Source organism: Miscanthus floridulus, chromosome 19 (genome assembly GCF_019320115.1).
Source record: "Miscanthus floridulus cultivar M001 chromosome 19, ASM1932011v1, whole genome shotgun sequence".
NCBI classification, from domain to species: Eukaryota; Viridiplantae; Streptophyta; class Magnoliopsida; order Poales; family Poaceae; genus Miscanthus; species Miscanthus floridulus.
In genome coordinates, this window is record NC_089598.1 from 34,712,738 (window position 1) to 34,729,377 (window position 16,640).

General features: G+C 43.2%; 1 protein-coding gene and 1 long non-coding RNA gene across 3 annotated transcripts; both read left to right on the forward strand.

Moving 5' to 3' along the window:
* The first annotated feature begins 637 nt into the window (after positions 1-637).
* On the forward strand, positions 638-1,318 carry LOC136526845 (uncharacterized). The gene is made up of 3 exons (XR_010776602.1): positions 638-730; positions 810-952; positions 1,050-1,318. It is a non-coding gene; the product is annotated as an uncharacterized lncRNA (long non-coding RNA).
* Positions 1,319-8,656: 7,338 nt separating this feature from the next.
* Positions 8,657-15,145, forward strand: LOC136527104 (uncharacterized). Of its 2 annotated transcripts, XM_066519723.1 has the most exons (5): positions 8,657-8,818; positions 9,143-10,107; positions 13,599-13,715; positions 13,828-14,276; positions 14,517-15,145. In XM_066519723.1, exons 1-5 carry the CDS (start codon positions 8,677-8,679, stop codon positions 14,917-14,919), a joined length of 2,076 nt encoding a protein of 691 aa, XP_066375820.1. In that variant the 5' UTR covers positions 8,657-8,676; the 3' UTR covers positions 14,920-15,145. The 2 variants fall into 2 exon arrangements, with proteins under 2 accessions (XP_066375820.1, XP_066375821.1); XM_066519724.1 differs by lacking the exon at positions 8,657-8,818 and having other exon boundaries at positions 8,881-10,107.
* Positions 15,146-16,640: the final 1,495 nt, after the last annotated feature.

Here is a 16,640-nt window from a genome sequence, read left to right on the forward strand (position 1 = left end):
AACGGAATAAAAGTCCATGTATTTGTGTCAAAAATACTTTTGGTAGGTTTCAATAATACATCACATGGAAACTGTGTTTCATGTACTCGTGGTATCTTAGGTTCCATAGAAGATTCTGAACAAGGAGCTGGAGTTCTACAAGTGCGAGGGGAATCTTTCACAGTCAAGAGCATCCACAACATGCTTAAACCTGCAGGCAGCAAGTGCTTGTGCAACACCAAGTGAGTAGGTGTAGTACCATTTGTCCGATTTTGTTCTGTACAAGTTGCTGCAATCTTTGCAAATTTAATAAATTGTCTGGATGAACAAGTGGTTAGTACGAAATTCATAGCATCTAGTTCTTGGTGAAATTTTACAAGACATACATCCATGCCAACATGATGCTCAGTTCTACTCCTAGAGTGTTCTTCGCCATGAGCTGGGAAATAATATAAACCATTTTTTACTAAAAACATTTTTTTACAGTAACTTGGTGATAGACTGTAGAGAGTGGAGCTATGAGTATAGCTAGGTGCTCAGTATATGCAATTTCGTGAACTTGTTTGTCTAGTGCATTGACTAAATACTGCATTCTTTTTACTGAAATTTGGTGCCTGTATACAAAACAGTGTAAGAAACTTATGATTCTTCTCCACGTGTAGATGTTTGAGAAATTGAAGCAGCATCTACCGAAGGAAAAGTTCGTCCATGCATGCATCAAAAGAAAGTCGCTTGGTAGATGAAGTGTTGGGTAATACAAACTTCTTATGGACAATTGCCTGGAAATCCAAGAAAGAATTTGACATATTGCTTTTACTTGCATTGTACAGCAGCTTTTGTTCTTCATCATCCGGAGCATGGTCATGCAGTTGTACATCCAATTCTTTCACACATCATAGATGGGACGCTGTGCTATGATAGGCATGGTCCCCCATTCGGCTCCTTCATCTCTTTATTTAGCCATACTTCTGAGGTGAGGCCATTACTATCGTGGTTAGTTCCAGTTCTCTTTATGTTGACTTTGAGTTTCACAATTCTATATTGTTTCTCATTAACAATTTTCACCACAGCAAGAGTACTCAGAGCAGTGGGCCTTAGCCTGTGGAGAAATTCTTAGAGTCTTGACTCACTACAATAGGCTAATATTCAAAGTTGAGCACCAACATAGTGAAGCTGAATGTAGCAGCACATCTGATCAGGCAACATCTAGTGATTCCACAGATAAGAAATCTAATAATTCTCCAGAAAATGAATCTGACCGGAAGCCATTGAGGACACTAACCCCGTGGATCACTGACATATTGCTAGCTGCAACTTTGGGCATTCGAAGTGACTATTTTCCATGGTGAGTAATATTATTTATATTTAACCTTTTTTTATTTATTGAATCCCCTTAAAGCTCCAAATTATGTATTTTAATCAACAATGTGTATATCATGGACAATGTATACACCGAATTCAACAAACAGCTAGCCATGATAATACAGGAGTTAGGGAAGGAATTCATTATCCAGTTATCAGGAACTGCTGGGTTTGAAGGCCATTCTTATGGAAGACAGGTGATGTGGCCATTAAACCATGGAAGGTACACATCGTTTTCTCATTATAAGTCATCTTATATAATATAAAGACACTTCATGTTGCCCACAGTTTCTGTCGGCATGGCTTGGCCACATTATCACATTCTTATGGCATGAGCACTCATCAGCTACTCAACCGGCATCTATACCTGCAACTATGGTCACTTGATCTATTTACCTAATTATTTAAACTGTTTCTAGGGATGTGAGAAAATCAGGAGGTGGAAAAGATATGCATGCCAATCATCTCTGTGAGAGAACTGCATTGGTATTTTCCTAAACAAACAAAGAAAAGAAAACTTCTTGTAATTTCATTGCTGCAGTAATGGTTTTACCGGTGTGGAAAAAAACAAACAAAGAAAAGAAGAAAAGCCCATGTCGCTGCCTCAATTATCGGATGCTTTGGTGCTCCTGCTCCATCACCTTTGGATGTCAATGAGATGCTAGCTTCAATTGGGGAGATGCATAGAGATCTCAGTTGCCTAGAGGTGTCGCCTTCAGTGGCTAGCTGTGCTGCTACGTCCGTTGCTTCTCTTAGAGTTGATAGTGGTCTTGGTCTTGGTCGTGAATTGTTTGTATGTAATTGCCTAATTATGAATTCTTGATCCCTGTGAAACGTTACAGGGATCATTCTGGTTTTGGTAAGCCTTGGCTTACTAAGACCATTTGTTGTAAATCTTCTTTCCTTTAATGAAAAATGTGCCTATGCGCGATCGTGAAAAAAAAGAATCTTATATTTTTTAGATCTACATCAGAGTTTTAGACTTGCTTTTGTGCCTGATGAGACTTCCTGAAACATGTATGCGTGTTGCCCAAGCCCAAGAAGCATGACAAGAATGCCTGACCTCAATATACCGGAATTATAATCCTTGGTTTCAAAACAGAAATGCAGTTAAAGTGTAGCCTGTACGAACTTTATTTAATTATTACTGACAAGGAACTCACATGGATACCCAGCACTACCACTATGCTAGGTACGTAAAAACTTAACCACAATGACAATTGCAAACAACCTTGCATCACAATATAGCTGGTATAGGAATTGCGCCGCTATTTATTTGGTGAATGTAAGAAATAACTTAATCATGTGTAGTCAAGTTGTGGATAGGCCTTATGCCCTCAAAATTTGAATAAATCCGCAAAGCTTGAATATTTATTCAGCTCTTCTTATTTCAACAACTATCTCAGGGCCTCTTGTAGGGTAGCGGGCGCATTACAAGGATATACAGTATGATTGATGCCACCATAGTAGGAATTAGGATAGCAAAGATGGTCATGGTGAGCTCATCTTCATCTAAGCACATCTTGAGAGTGTCGGCTTCTTGCTTCTAACAATGTACTCCGGCTCCTGCTTGATGTTTTCTTCGATAGTCTCCAGCTTGTAGCACTTATCTCAGGCTTCTTCTTAAAATGTTGAAATAGGTTGGCATTTGAATAGGGGGCTGATGCGGGTGATTAGTGTCGAGTGTGGAGTGTCTTGTTGTGAAGGGGGGCTGGGGGAGGCATTTTATAGGCGATTGACGATGGGTTTAGAGGGTGGGTGCGCACCATTATCGGTGGCATTGAGCAGCATTAGGGGCTGAGGGAATTAGGTTTGTGGGGGACAGCAACGGCCGCATCGGCCCAATGGAGATGACATCATGAGCGGTGTCGTGGGGCGGTGGTGCGATGTGCGGTGGGTGGTGGTGTAGAAGAGACAGCAGCGTGGCGCTGAGAGGATGACACCAGTGTATGAGAAAAGGAGCGCGGGTGAGTGGCCACTGGCGATGCGCGTGGCTTTAATTTGCATGCGGTCTTAGGTCAAACATACAACTTGAAAATGAAAGCCTACACTATGTTAGTGGGAGGTCTTTAATTTGTGTAAAGGCAGCTTTAATTTGTTACCTCCTTTGCGATTCATTTCCAATCATAGCTGGTCTGCTTACATCTGAATGGTTGCTTTTCTTGTAACCCGTTTATTTTTTGCCTCGAGAACCCTAAGCAAGTCTAACGAGGTCTAAGGGTAAATCGACATAACAAACACAACGGATAAAGCAAAATGCATGTCCAAAACGCCCTTATAAGAGTACAACATACAGGCACTCCCTCTCCCATTCTCAACACATCGTTTGGCTCCTACGACCCGACGGTTCTTAACACCTAAGGCTGAAATACAATGGAAAGACTACAACACTAGAGGATAGTAATGAAAAGCACTACTAACTACGGGTACATGTCCCCTAGGACAACTCATCTACTTCGTCGGACCAAACGACTTCATTCCTAGCCTCGGTTGGTTCTTCTTCTACACAGGCTAAGGATCTATCTCCTCTTGTGGTGGTGCCTGAGTGAGGGGAAGCAAGGACTCTACTTCTGATACCTTCGAGGGTGGAGGTGCTGGTGGTACTGCAACACCAGTTCTCCTTCTTTCCGGTGGGTGGACAGGGATTCCCTCCAAGACCAAGGGTTCCTGCCTTTCTATGTCAAGTGTCCTACGCTTGGCCCTTGTGACCAGATAAGCATCCTCCAGCTGCTGGGTGTGCCGATCTTCAGCCTCCTTCAGGGCTTTTGCCATGGCAGTCTCATGACTTTCTGTGGCTGCCACATTGGCGTGCGCCTCAGCGAGTTGCACTTCGAGCATCCTAGAGAAGATCTCGGCTTCCTCAGCTTGGCGGAGGAACTTCCTCAGCTCTGAGGCCTACTGGTCATGCTGCTCATCCAGAGCAATCAAATACGTGGCCAGATGTACCACAGTTGGGCTGTCTTCTTGCACGTCCCGCCCTTTCAAAGCCTCTATGTGAGCCCTCCATACCCGCTGATTCTTTTCCAAAGGTGAAAAGAACTTCATGGGGGTACGAGCAATTGACTCTTCATAGATCTGGCAAAGATGCCACAAGGCTTTGTAGGCCATAACTTGGTAGGTGTCGACGAAGTGAAACCCGTTTGCGGTCACATTCCAGGCTTCAGTGATATCGAGGAACTCCTCACTCTTCCCAATGTAGACGGTGACCTCACATCGCTCAGTACCATGTTTCTCATACTCATGACCCTCATATTCGGGGTGATCCTTGACTCTGAGTTTTTGCAAGGTGGCATACAGGATTTTGGGAAAACCCTCAGTATTCAGGCAACAGCTGCTAACCCAGGCTCCTACCATCCTTGTTGGATGATGGTTACAAGGAAGGATCGAGCGAGAAGCTTGCTCAGGAGAAAGGCTAGGTGAGCTGAGACTCACTAAGTGGTGGTACCAAGTGGCTAGGCTAGGCCTTTTGTAATGGAGGAGCGGTCATTGGGTCTGGTGCAGTCCACCATTTAGTCTGCCGTAGAGAACAATAAAAGGAAAGCGACAGGATTTTTACTCGCACAAGACGAGCAGTGTCTGAGGCCATTCCCTAAGCTATCCAGAAATTCACTCAGTAAATTTAAAAGCGCTTGACATCTTCACCTATGTAGGTGGACACATTTAATGCCTCCCCTCCATGCTACCATCAGATAAAAACAAGTCGGGCAGGTGGACACATTTAATGCCTCTCCTCCTTACCATCAGATAAAAACGATTCATCAACCATGTAGGGACATTTGTACTTACACATGCATCCATGCATCTAAGACATGGCTTGGTTTGTGTGCACGTTGCTCTCGAGGTGGTCAATGGTTGGGGTTGGTCGCCAACAGGGAGAGAATGATGTGCCAAAAAGCTGAGAACGGTTCCCTATATGTTGGCAACAGTGAAAGGACGTATAGGACGTGCATTCATGCATATCCTATTTGTGCATTATAGTGCCGCATTGCTGGCAGATACGCCATCCATAGGTGTCATACGTGTTGTATTGTGCATGACCTACTCGTTCCTGTTCTAGAGTTAGGTCTGCGATGTGGCTTCATCCTCCGCGTTCGCCCATGGTTCATGCCTATAGTGACCCACGTCTCCTCGTACCCCTTTTTTGTGCTCTTATCGGACCCTTGCCTTGCAGTCATACTACTCAGTAATGGCACCGCACGTCGCTCACCTCGAACGTGCAGAATTTGGTTGCTTCATTCGTAGTGATCCCACGCGGGAACCCTAGTGAACCGTGTCAGGACCATAGACCGCTCCGCCTTTATAAGCAAAGCCTGACTTAGCCATTGGTACCACCACTCGACGCACTTTAGCTCACTTAGCTTTTCCTTTGAGCCAGCTTTTCGCTCAGCCTTCATCACAACCACCATCGGAAATGGCAGGAGCCTAGGTTAGTAGTTATTGCCTGAACGTTGAGGGTTTTCATAGAATCCTGCATGCCACCCTACAAAAGCTCAGAGTTAAAGATCGTCCTGAGTATGAGGGCCGTGAGTATGAAAAGCAAGGCACCGAGCGGTGTGAGGTTACCGTCTACATTGAGAAGAGTGTGGAGTTCCCCGACCTCACTGAGCCTAGAGTGTGACCACAACTAGGTTTAGCTTTATCGACACATACTAGGTTGTGGCCCGCAAAGCCTTGCGGTACCTCTGCTAGATCTATGAGGAGCCCATTGCTGGTACCCCCATGCGGTTCTTTCCACCTTTGGACCAAAATCGGAGGGCATGGAGGGCTCGCATGGAGGCTTTGCAAGGGCGGGATGCGTAAGAGGATAGTCCTACCGTGGTGCATTTGACCGCGTACCTTCTTGCCCTAGATGAGCAGTATGCCCGGCAAGCCTTGGAACTGAGGATCTGCCTTCGGCGGGCGGAGGAAGCTAAGATCTTCACCCGAATCCTCCAGGTGCAGCTCGCCGAGGCACATGCTAGTGCTGCAGCTGCTGAGAGCCAGGAGACTACCATGTCCGAAGCTCTAAAGGAGGCTGAAGATCGACATGTCCATCAGCTACGGGAGGCCTATCTTATCACCAGGGCCAAATAGAGGACGCTGGCTGCTGAAAGGCAGGATGCCCTGATCTTGGAAGGGATCCCTGTCCACCCGCCTGAAAGAAGGAGGACCGGTGTTGCAGTGCCGCCAGCACCTCCACCTTCGGAAGTGTCAGAAGTAGAGCCCTTAATTCCTCTCACTCAGCCATCGCCAAGACAAGATGTAGATCCATAGCCAAGGCGGTTGAAGAATCCGCCAAGCCCGAGAATGAAGATGCGTAGTTCCAAGTAGACTAGTTGCCTTGAGATGTTGTACCCGTAGCAGTAGTGTTGTTCTTTGCTGTCTTTCGGTATTGTACTCTTGCCGTTGTTTTCGTCTGTACTGTTGAGATCGTCCATCGTAAGGAAGGTGAATGCCGTGTCGTGAATGGGAGACTGAATGCCTGTATGATATACCTGTATAAGATCGTTTGAATATGCATTTGGTTTATTTCCCTATATTTATTATGTCCATCTACTTAATTCTCGTTAAACGTGCTTAGAGTTTTCAAGGGCGATGGTAGGTGGGTTACAAGAGAAGTTGCTATCCAGATATCAGTAAACCAGTCGTGATTGGATAATATAGGACGCTGTATCGATTAATTGTGGATATCCCAGTAGAACACTTGAATCTCTTTAAATCAAATCTGCCGCTAGATTTGAATTCATTGTCCCTTGTTGTGAAGGGAACCCTTGCTGTTTGAATCTTCCTTTGCAATACTCTCCTCATTCTGTGGTCTATGACCCCACCGTCTTTCGGCCATGAAGTTGGTAGTAGTTGCCTGGTTAGTAGCTTATGGTGTCGTGATGAAACCGGGGGCTCCCTGTGGAACAGCTGCCACATGGTGACGCTGCTCGCCACGTGCTGGTACCGAGGTTGTTGACCAAGTACCTTTACCAAGTTACACCGCTATACCACTTTTGATATAAATATTCGGGTGTTTGAACGAGAAATCCACAACGGGTTGATGAAATAGTATTCTCTCAAAGTAAATAAGAGGAGGTGGTTTCGGAGGAAACATGTATGTTGCGATCTCACTTCATACAAAGTTTGGCGCGTATTGTGTACAAAGAAGGAAAGAAAAGAAGAACACCTAGAAAAAGTTAGCCTTAGGTAGTAGGGAATACTTAGAAAAGCCTGGGTGGATGTCAAGTCTCAGGCATTGTGCCTAGCTCGACCAGGAAGGGAATGCTTAGAAAAGCTTTGGTTGTGCTATGTTACTTTTAACCATGCAACTTTAAATCCTAGTGTAATTTAGTGTTCGACACCGTGTAATCTTTTGTGTAATTTCAGATTTACGAAATGTGTTATAGTTTCGTCTAAGGGGAGTAGATTCTAATTCACTATTTTATAAACCCTTGCGTTAGAAGAATTACTTGTGTTGTAGTTTTCCTTATTTCCACCTATAATGTAATTATAGCCAATGTTGTGCTTTAAATCTAAGTGTGTTAGTTGCTTGAGCCCAACTCTATCAAATACTTTTTTCTACTAGCATGTTATTGATTTGCTGGTCTAGAATAGGCACCATATAATGACAACCAACCTCTATATTCGTTTACAGTATTGAGACCAATCTTCTGTACCAACACGATGAGAAAAATATATTAGACATATGAGCCATATTTCTCAAGATTTTTTCTATACCAAACACATCACCCGCAGTGAAGCACAGACAACAATGGCTATATATATATATATATATATATATATATATATATATATATATATATATATATATATATATATATATATAGGGAGAGGCTATTCAGTAGCCGGCTATAAAATAAGTTATTCTGTAGCCACCTCCATTTACTATAATTTTATATATTAATTTACCATAATGTCAATACATATTTACGATAGTTGGGTTACTATAACACATGGGGATATTTACCATAACATTATATTAAACAACTTAGTAAGGAGTTACTATAATCTCATAAATTAACATAGTAATTATCATAACTCAAAGTGGCTACAGAATAAGTTATTCTGTAGCCAGCTACAGGATAGTAGTTCTATATATATATATATATATATATATATATATATATATATATATATATATATATATATATATATATAGATATATATATATATATATATATATAGATATATATATATATATATATATATATATATATATATATATATATATATATATATATATATATATATATATATATATATATATATATATATATATATATATATAGAGCTCGCTTCCAAACCAGATTAATCCGGTCTTTTCTCTCACTTTTTCCAACCATATGACTCATGCTCTATCCTCTTCCGGCCAGTTTGGCCCGAAGAGAACACTTGTCTGCGCAGTTCTCTACAAACGCCGCTCCCTGGCTCGCAAGTCCGGGTCAGAAAAAATCCTCCTTTCCCCTGACTATCGCGGCCACTCCACCTCCAGGTATGTCGCCCCCTTCTTCGGCCGCTCCGCATAGGTAGAGTCGACCATAACTTAGGTTTTTCCCGAATACTTCTCTCGAATCGGTTAGAATCGTAGAATTTCCCCCCCCCAAAAATCCCTTGTTAGGAGCACGATTGATTGCCCTAAAATTCTTGTTCTTCTCTGATCCGATAAAATCGTGGACCCCCTCCCCGAAAAATTCGTTTATATGCTGTGCGATCGATCCACCCGTGCGCAATAACTGTCGATTACTCGGTTGTGGTGGATCCAATTCTGCTTTTGTGGTAATACTTCTCGTTTCCTCCACAAATCTGCACCGAGCAGCGGCCATGGTGAAGAAGCCCAACGGCGTTGCCAAGGCCACGGCGACCTCTGCCGACGCGGCAGCCCGGCCATCCAAGGCGAATCCGTCCACCCCTGGGTCGGTCAAGGCCTCGAAGTTTAAGAAGCTGAAGATGGTCAAGGCCAACCGCGAGAAGCCAGCGGTCGCTGCCGCAGCTGTTGACGAGGTCGCCCCCTTAGGCGCAGGCACTGGTGATGGCAATGCATCTGCATCGGCGGTTTTACTGCAGCCATCCAATGTTGCTGAGGTGTCACCTGTGGTGCAAAAGCAGCCATCCAATGTTGCTGCTGAGGCATCACCTGTGGTGCAAACACAGCCATCCAATGTTGCTGATGCATCACCTGTGGTGCAAACGCCAAAGTCAGCCACTTTTGCTGAGGCATCAGCTGTGGCACAGACGCAGAAGCCAGCCACTGATGCTGAAGGTTCAGTGCCTGCACCAATGCCAGCCACTGCTGAAGCATCAGCTTCGTCACCAAAGCCAAAGCCAAAGCCAAAACCAGCTCATGCTAATGCTGATGCTGCAGTGGCAATTTCTGCCAGCAAGGGCGAGGGCGAGGGTGCTGGTAATAGCGGGGGTGATGGCAGGATGAAGAGCAGAAGAAGGGGGTCTAGGAGTGGCAAGGGGAAGGAGGTTGTGGAGGATGGAGGAAGTAAGGGAAAGGAGAAGGGGAAGAAGTCTGTGGGCAAGAAGGAAGAAAGGGGTGACCGTAAGGTTGCAGGGTTTATATTCATGTGCAATGCAAAGACTAAGAAGGAGTGCTACCAGAACCGCTTGTTCGGGATGCCCAGTGGGAAGATTGAAATGGTCAAGAAGATAAGGCCAGGGGTGAAGCTGTTCCTGTATGATTTTGACTTGAAGCTTCTGTATGGTGTGTACAAGGCAGCATCACATGGTGGGCTGAACCTTGTCCACGATGCATTTAATGGCAAGTTCCCTGCACAGGTAATTCTGCTCTTCCATTTCATCGATTCGTTTGCACCAAATGCAGTAGTCAGGCCATGTATTTTGTTTTGATCGGTTGTATGTGGGAGGAACGTGTGAGAATAGGGTTCACATGTGGTTTAAAGAATAGTGGACATGAATAGATATGTTGTTCTGCTGGGGCTATGACATGTATGGATTATAGGTATTGGTAAATTTAGTTCTAAATCTGTGCTGGTAAAGCTTTAGAAATGGCAGTAGTGAGAGGTGTGTACCCTTATTAGAAAAATAGGTGTTTTTAAATGTCATAGACGGATTTCACTATTTATTAAAAATAGTATGTTGCTATGCACTCATGTCCATATACATTGAGAAAAATTGTTGTGTGCCTGGTGTATGTAGTTACAGGAGTTAATTGTGGTTCTGCCTGGCCATTATCAAATAACACTTGGTTCTGCCAATCTGATGGCAATATTATCTCTCTCTCTCTCTCTCTCTGTATATATATATATATATATATATATATATATATATATATATATATATATATATATATATATAATTCCTCCCCTTTTGAATTTAGTGCCCCTTGTACCTCTCTAGGCTGTCAGGTTTTTTAATCGAGAATTGAGCAAGGCCTTTATTGCTTTGCTGTTTCCAACTAGTGAGTTTCCGTGTCTTTTATGTTTAGCTTTTCTGCATTGGATCAAAATGCTCTAGTTGTAGAGATAGAGATATTTTGGGCTATTCTTTTTTTTTTCAATTGATGAAGGCTGTGGATTTTCTCTCTCTCTCTAGTTTTTCTCATTTTGTCGTTTATTGTACCAAAAATAGAAGGCTATCATACTTTGTGCATTCTTTTAAGCTTTTTTGGATAATTGTACCCAATATGAGCTAGCCCACCTTCATTCTTCTTTTGGGTTATTTTAACCTCATGCCAGTGGTATCTGCACCGTGAATTAATGTATTTTGATTGTCTGTAGATACGACAGCTTTTAGCATTGATGTATCCCATTTTAAACATGTTAGGAGCTTTCAGTTTATTAACATCATTGCCTTATGCTGATAGACATTAGCCTGTTGATGCTTTTTTGGAGTTTACATATTGTCCTAGTCTAGTATTGATGCATATGCCCTTACGAGCAACTTATAAAGAGGGGTTGATACGTATCTGGTGTAAACTCTTTTTTGGATGCTTGGGAGGGGTCTTTTTATAGGTATATTTGGTGTCAACTCATTTTTGGGTGACAACATGCTAATGGTCGAGTCATTTTGGTAAGGCAGCTAATTCCTTATAACAAGGCCTCAGAAATTAGCTACCTTTCAAATATGATTCCAATGTTCATGCCAACTTAGCATCTTTAGTGACATCAACCACTAGTAATGTTAGCGGACATTGGAATGTAGTTGTTGGTGAACACAACATTGTTAGGATCAAGATCCTAGGTAGGCTGTATGATAGTGGTAGGATGAACCCAAAAAACTATCATCCTAACAACCTGAAATCTGATTGTAGGCACCTAAAATATGAATTGAATTCTTGAGCAATCATCAATGGAATTGAATATGTTGGGATATGATAGTTGAGTCGGTATGTTATATGGTTGAATGCTAGTAATTCATCTTTAATACTAACTGGCTTTTTGGTAATTTGGCCCTTAATAATTTTCAAAACTGCTTGAATATGAGAAGTTTATTTTTCAGCTTGGTTGCTTTTCACTAGATTTTAGACAAAAAAATCAGATTTTGAATTCCACTTCTTGGTCATGTCCATACGGTAACCACTTTTACTCAATTCAAACTGGAACTCTTTTTTTAGTTTGAGAACCATTATGCAATACTTAGTTTTTTTACACAATAATGCTCATACCAACTTGTTTTTTTGCATTCCTAATTTGATGATTGGAAGGTTGCCATGAGTAAGATTGTAAAGCGGGCCAAAGGCTTTTCAAGTTTTTTTGGGGGAAATTACCGAGCTGTCTTAAGTCCTTATGGTCTAGCACCTGCAGTATGCCATTCCATATTTCCTCCATGCCCGCTGACCGAGAAATATTGCTATCGTGTAGCTTTCACCATTACTCGGATCATCCCACGTATTATCGGGACGTGTAAGAGATTCTCCAGGTGTGAACATGAGTGGAGAATAGCAGAGGTGTTATGATCCTAGATCATAGGGGTACACTGCCAGGCTAAATCGGCTTGGAGGGAGACTAGACTATTGGGGAACTTTGGATTAATTCCTCTTCATTGCTTGATTGAAAGTTCACCATTACTCAGATCATCCCACGTATTATCGGGACGTGTAAGAGATTCTCCAGGTGTGAACATGAGGTCATGAGTGGAGAATAGCAGAGGTGTTATGATCCTAGATCATAGGGGTACACTGCCAGGCTAAATCGGCTTGGAGGGAGACTAGACTATTGGGGAACTTTGGATTAATTCCTCTACATTGCTTGATTGAAAGTAAATACTGTCCCATTCCTATCCTTACATAGATGACGAGACTTGACCCTTAAGGAACAACCTGATCTCTCTCCTGATCTTTATCTCCTGACGTGAGAGGTAGATGGGCTAGCCCTTGGCCACCCATAACACTTCTGTCCCCTTCCCGAGCTCTAGGACGGCCCAGTTTGCCCCTCACCCCTTTTGCTCGTGCAGCTAGCCTGCTGCAGCTCCTGTCTTCAACCTCGGACAGTCGAACGCTCGACAGTCTCACTCTGGTCCCCGAGGGCCGGGGTACTGCCCCCGCTGGAGGGGTGGTAGGGCGGCCGCCCGACCTTGCCCTATGGGTGGGTCCGCCTCTGAGCACAAAGAGAAAGGATAAAGGGAAGCTTCCTTGGTTCACAGCCTTGTATACTATAGAACCCCACCTTGTATTGGACAGTGGCAGTGCTTGGATTTGGAGAACATGAGTGAATTTTGGCCAAGGCTGCGGCGAACTCGGAGAAACTTGTTGGCTAGCTTGTCTTGGCAAGTCAAAGTAAGGAGACAAAGGTTGGGTATGTGGATGCCACTGTGTTTAATCAATGGGTATTAGGGGGAATTTGAAAATGCCTGAAATTTGCAATTGCTGGACTGTAAGGGATTGAGATGTAGGTGAGTTTTGAAAGCACACCTAACTTGCAAGCGGGGTTTCAATCCCTAGATATGTATTGGTATTTAGTTGACTTCATTAACATGAAGCTATAAACCTTTTGACGCAGAATTGGATGCTTGGCTGTGGCATCTTTAAATTTTTCCTTTTAGAGTTTCCATGATCAAGAGCGATGTTGTCCCCACTTTGGCCTACCTTCAGCTTTTGTAAAAGCCAACTCATAGGGTTTCTTAGTTCAATCCCAGCTTCCGCTTCCCCACAAGACTGCGGATAGTCTTAGTGCTTGGCAGTAGTTGCCTCTTTTTCATATGGAGAAGCTAAAGCGGAAGATGTTCTAAAGAGGGCTCCTTAAAAGATCATTCTGTTGAATATTCATCATTATTCTTGTATTAAAAACTATGTTATATGTGTAATGCAGGTTAAGTTTAAGATTGATAAAGATTGCCGTCCTCTCCCTGAGAGTAGTCTCAAGCAAGCTATCAAGGAAAATTATAGTGCAAGGAGCAAATTTGACCCAGAGCTCACCGCAAGACAAGTGAGTGTTTTGAACTCATGCTACAAATATTATTTAAATAGTGGTCCAGGGATTTCAAACATAATGCTAGTTTATATCCTGTATAATACTATGAATATGTGATATTATGCAGGTCCAAAGGTTACTTTTGCTGTTTAAGCCTGTTAGTGCACCACAATCTGTTCCAAATAATCACCTTGAAGAAAGCCGCCACTATGAAGAACGAAGGAAGCCATATCATCATTTTGAAGAAAGGTTGCCTATTGAAGAAGTGCGTCAGCAACGGTTTGATGAGGAAAGGCGCCCTGCAGTTAGACATGTTCCTCTTGAGGGTCCATATAGGGCACCACGCTTTGCTCCAGTTCAGGGTGATCACCACAGATATTATCAACCACCAGCACTTGCACCTGAGCCTCGGCACATTCCTCTTGTTCTAGAGCCTCGCTATGTTCCGCTGGCCCTAGATCATCACCATGGGCATACTGTGCCAGAGCTTCGACATGTCCCCGCTGCATATTATCGCACTTTGGCTCCATCTGGTGATTCATACTATCGGTCTGTTGAGAATCTGGTGCCTGAGCGGTAAGTTATGAACCAACTTACTCTCTTTTTGTTTCAGTTTGCATACACCATAATGTTCTATCAGTTATTCAGTTGTCAATGTATCATCTAGGTTATATGATACTTGCACTATGTGTGTCATGGTGTGTTGGAAGTGAGGCTTCAAAATTTTACATGGTGTTATGGTTTACAAAACGCATTGTATATGCTGACTAGAAGTATATGATATGCTCTTGAGTAATTAAAATTCTTTACTTTCAGATATGCAGACAGAACTGTGGCTGATGTAACCACTAGAGATCCAATCATTAGGGATCACACAGCACTGCCAGGGGAGGCATCTGCTCGAGCAGACCGCTTGGATGATCTCTACCAGACTCGTGGTGCTCATGTGGAGGAGCTGTACCATCCAGGGGAAATTGCTGCTCATGCTGATCGTGTGGGGATCACCACTAGAGCTGATCGTGTGGAGGAACTCTACCGTTCCGATCGACTTGTTAACCGTGCTGTGGACCCCCCTCATTCAGCCTACCTTACAGCTGGTTATGAGACTAACCCTGCTTATGCTGAAACGAGCATCAGGCCTGTCTCTGCAAGGGTTAGTGGACCTGGTGCGCCGGTTTCGTCACACTATTCCTTCACTGGTGGTCCAGTATATCTGTAATGCGTGATCATGGCTCTGTTGAAAGCCTTAGCCAGACTATGAAGACAGGATGTTCGCCTCTATAACTGCAACTGTTTTTTTACCTTAGCTTCAATTCTATATTTTCTTAAATATCCTTCCCTGGATGAATGGCATTCGTTATTAAGACTTGCTGGTCAAAACTGTTGAATTATGTATTTATGCTGCATATCTCTTGCCATGCTTGAAGCTCATTTCTTTCTGTGAATGGATCGGTGCACATATTGGTAGCATCATGGGCTTGTTCTGCACTGCAGATTAGTTGCTACTTGCAAGATTGAAGTAGCGCTACTTCATGCAATGATCATTTCTTAGGATTTGTTTTTACGTTGATCGTAATATACAGGATGTTCAAGGGACGATATCTGACGATTTGCATTTGTGGTCATGAGTTTTTCTGGGAATGGTTTCACCGCCATACGCCAGTTCAAATTTCTCTCAAGGGCAGTGTGTCGCTGATCTTGCACCGCATCTGTTTTGTCATGTATCAAACCGGAGAGCTAGTAAGAGGACTGTCCAAGAGGCACTTACAAAGCTCTGGGACGTTTACGAGCTCTGGACGTGCTTGGTGAGGTGATTTTGCAGCATGAAGTAGAGAACTACATCTGGCGTGCCTCTCGACTTCCCGCAAATGTTCTGCAAGTCGTCCTATGAACGACCATGGGAGAGACGTTGGAAGTCATGGAAGAACGTGAAATGTGGAGAGAAGTTGGAAGTCATGGAAGAACGTGAAATGTTTGTTTTCATGTGGTTGTTGGCTCAGATGTTGGACTGCGGACCGCTATCATTTAGCATGGCGAGGCCTACCCTGCCCTTCTTGACGTCCACTGTGTGATTAAGAGGAGGAATCGGGTAATCACTTGCTCCGTGCTTGTTCCTTCTCACAGGAATTTTGGTTTCTATTGCTGCAAAAGTTTGGCTTACAGACTCTATTCCTAAGAATTGATGATGGTTGCTTTCATGATTGGTGGGTGAGCGCCGAATCCTTGGTTAAATAATCAAATCCGAACAACTCTGTTATAATTCTATAGGAACTTGGACTATTTGGAAACATCGAAATTGGTATCTGTGATGGGGCATCACCAAATTAGCTAGAGCATTATTGCTCTCTAAAGAGGACCTGGACTAGACTTTGGTTGGGGGCTAAAGGAATTTCTCGCATTCTTACCTTTGTGTCAGATGGGGAACAGTAGCAGGTTTAGTTTGGTTGGGTCATGGTTGTTTTTGTGGGCAATCTGTAAAATCCTAGTTGAAATAAGCTGTTTTTTTTTTGGTTTTGTCAGTGATCTGTGTAATCTTGTGTTGAAGTAAAGCTCTTTTTCTGGATTGGTGTGTTAGTCTGCAGGGGTGGGCTCTTCGAGAACAGTTTGTTTGAACTGTCCTCATGCCGGTCTCTCTCGTATATGCACTCGTTCATGTGGTTGTTCCTGCTGTTCCATAGAAGAAAAGGAGAAGGATGAATCCTAACCCTAGTCCGTTTGTACGTGGGCTCTTACCAAACTTTTAGGTCTTGACAGAACTATATATACGTGGAATAAAGAATAGTCTCCCTATCTCTTGTGTTTATATGTATTCTATTTTTATTTACTATGTTGATCATAAGAAACGAAGAGGGGAAGGTCCTAACCGCTGGCAACATATTTTAAAACACGTTATCATTACGACAAGCTCTACATCGACATCGCCGTTGAAGTTGTCGCCGA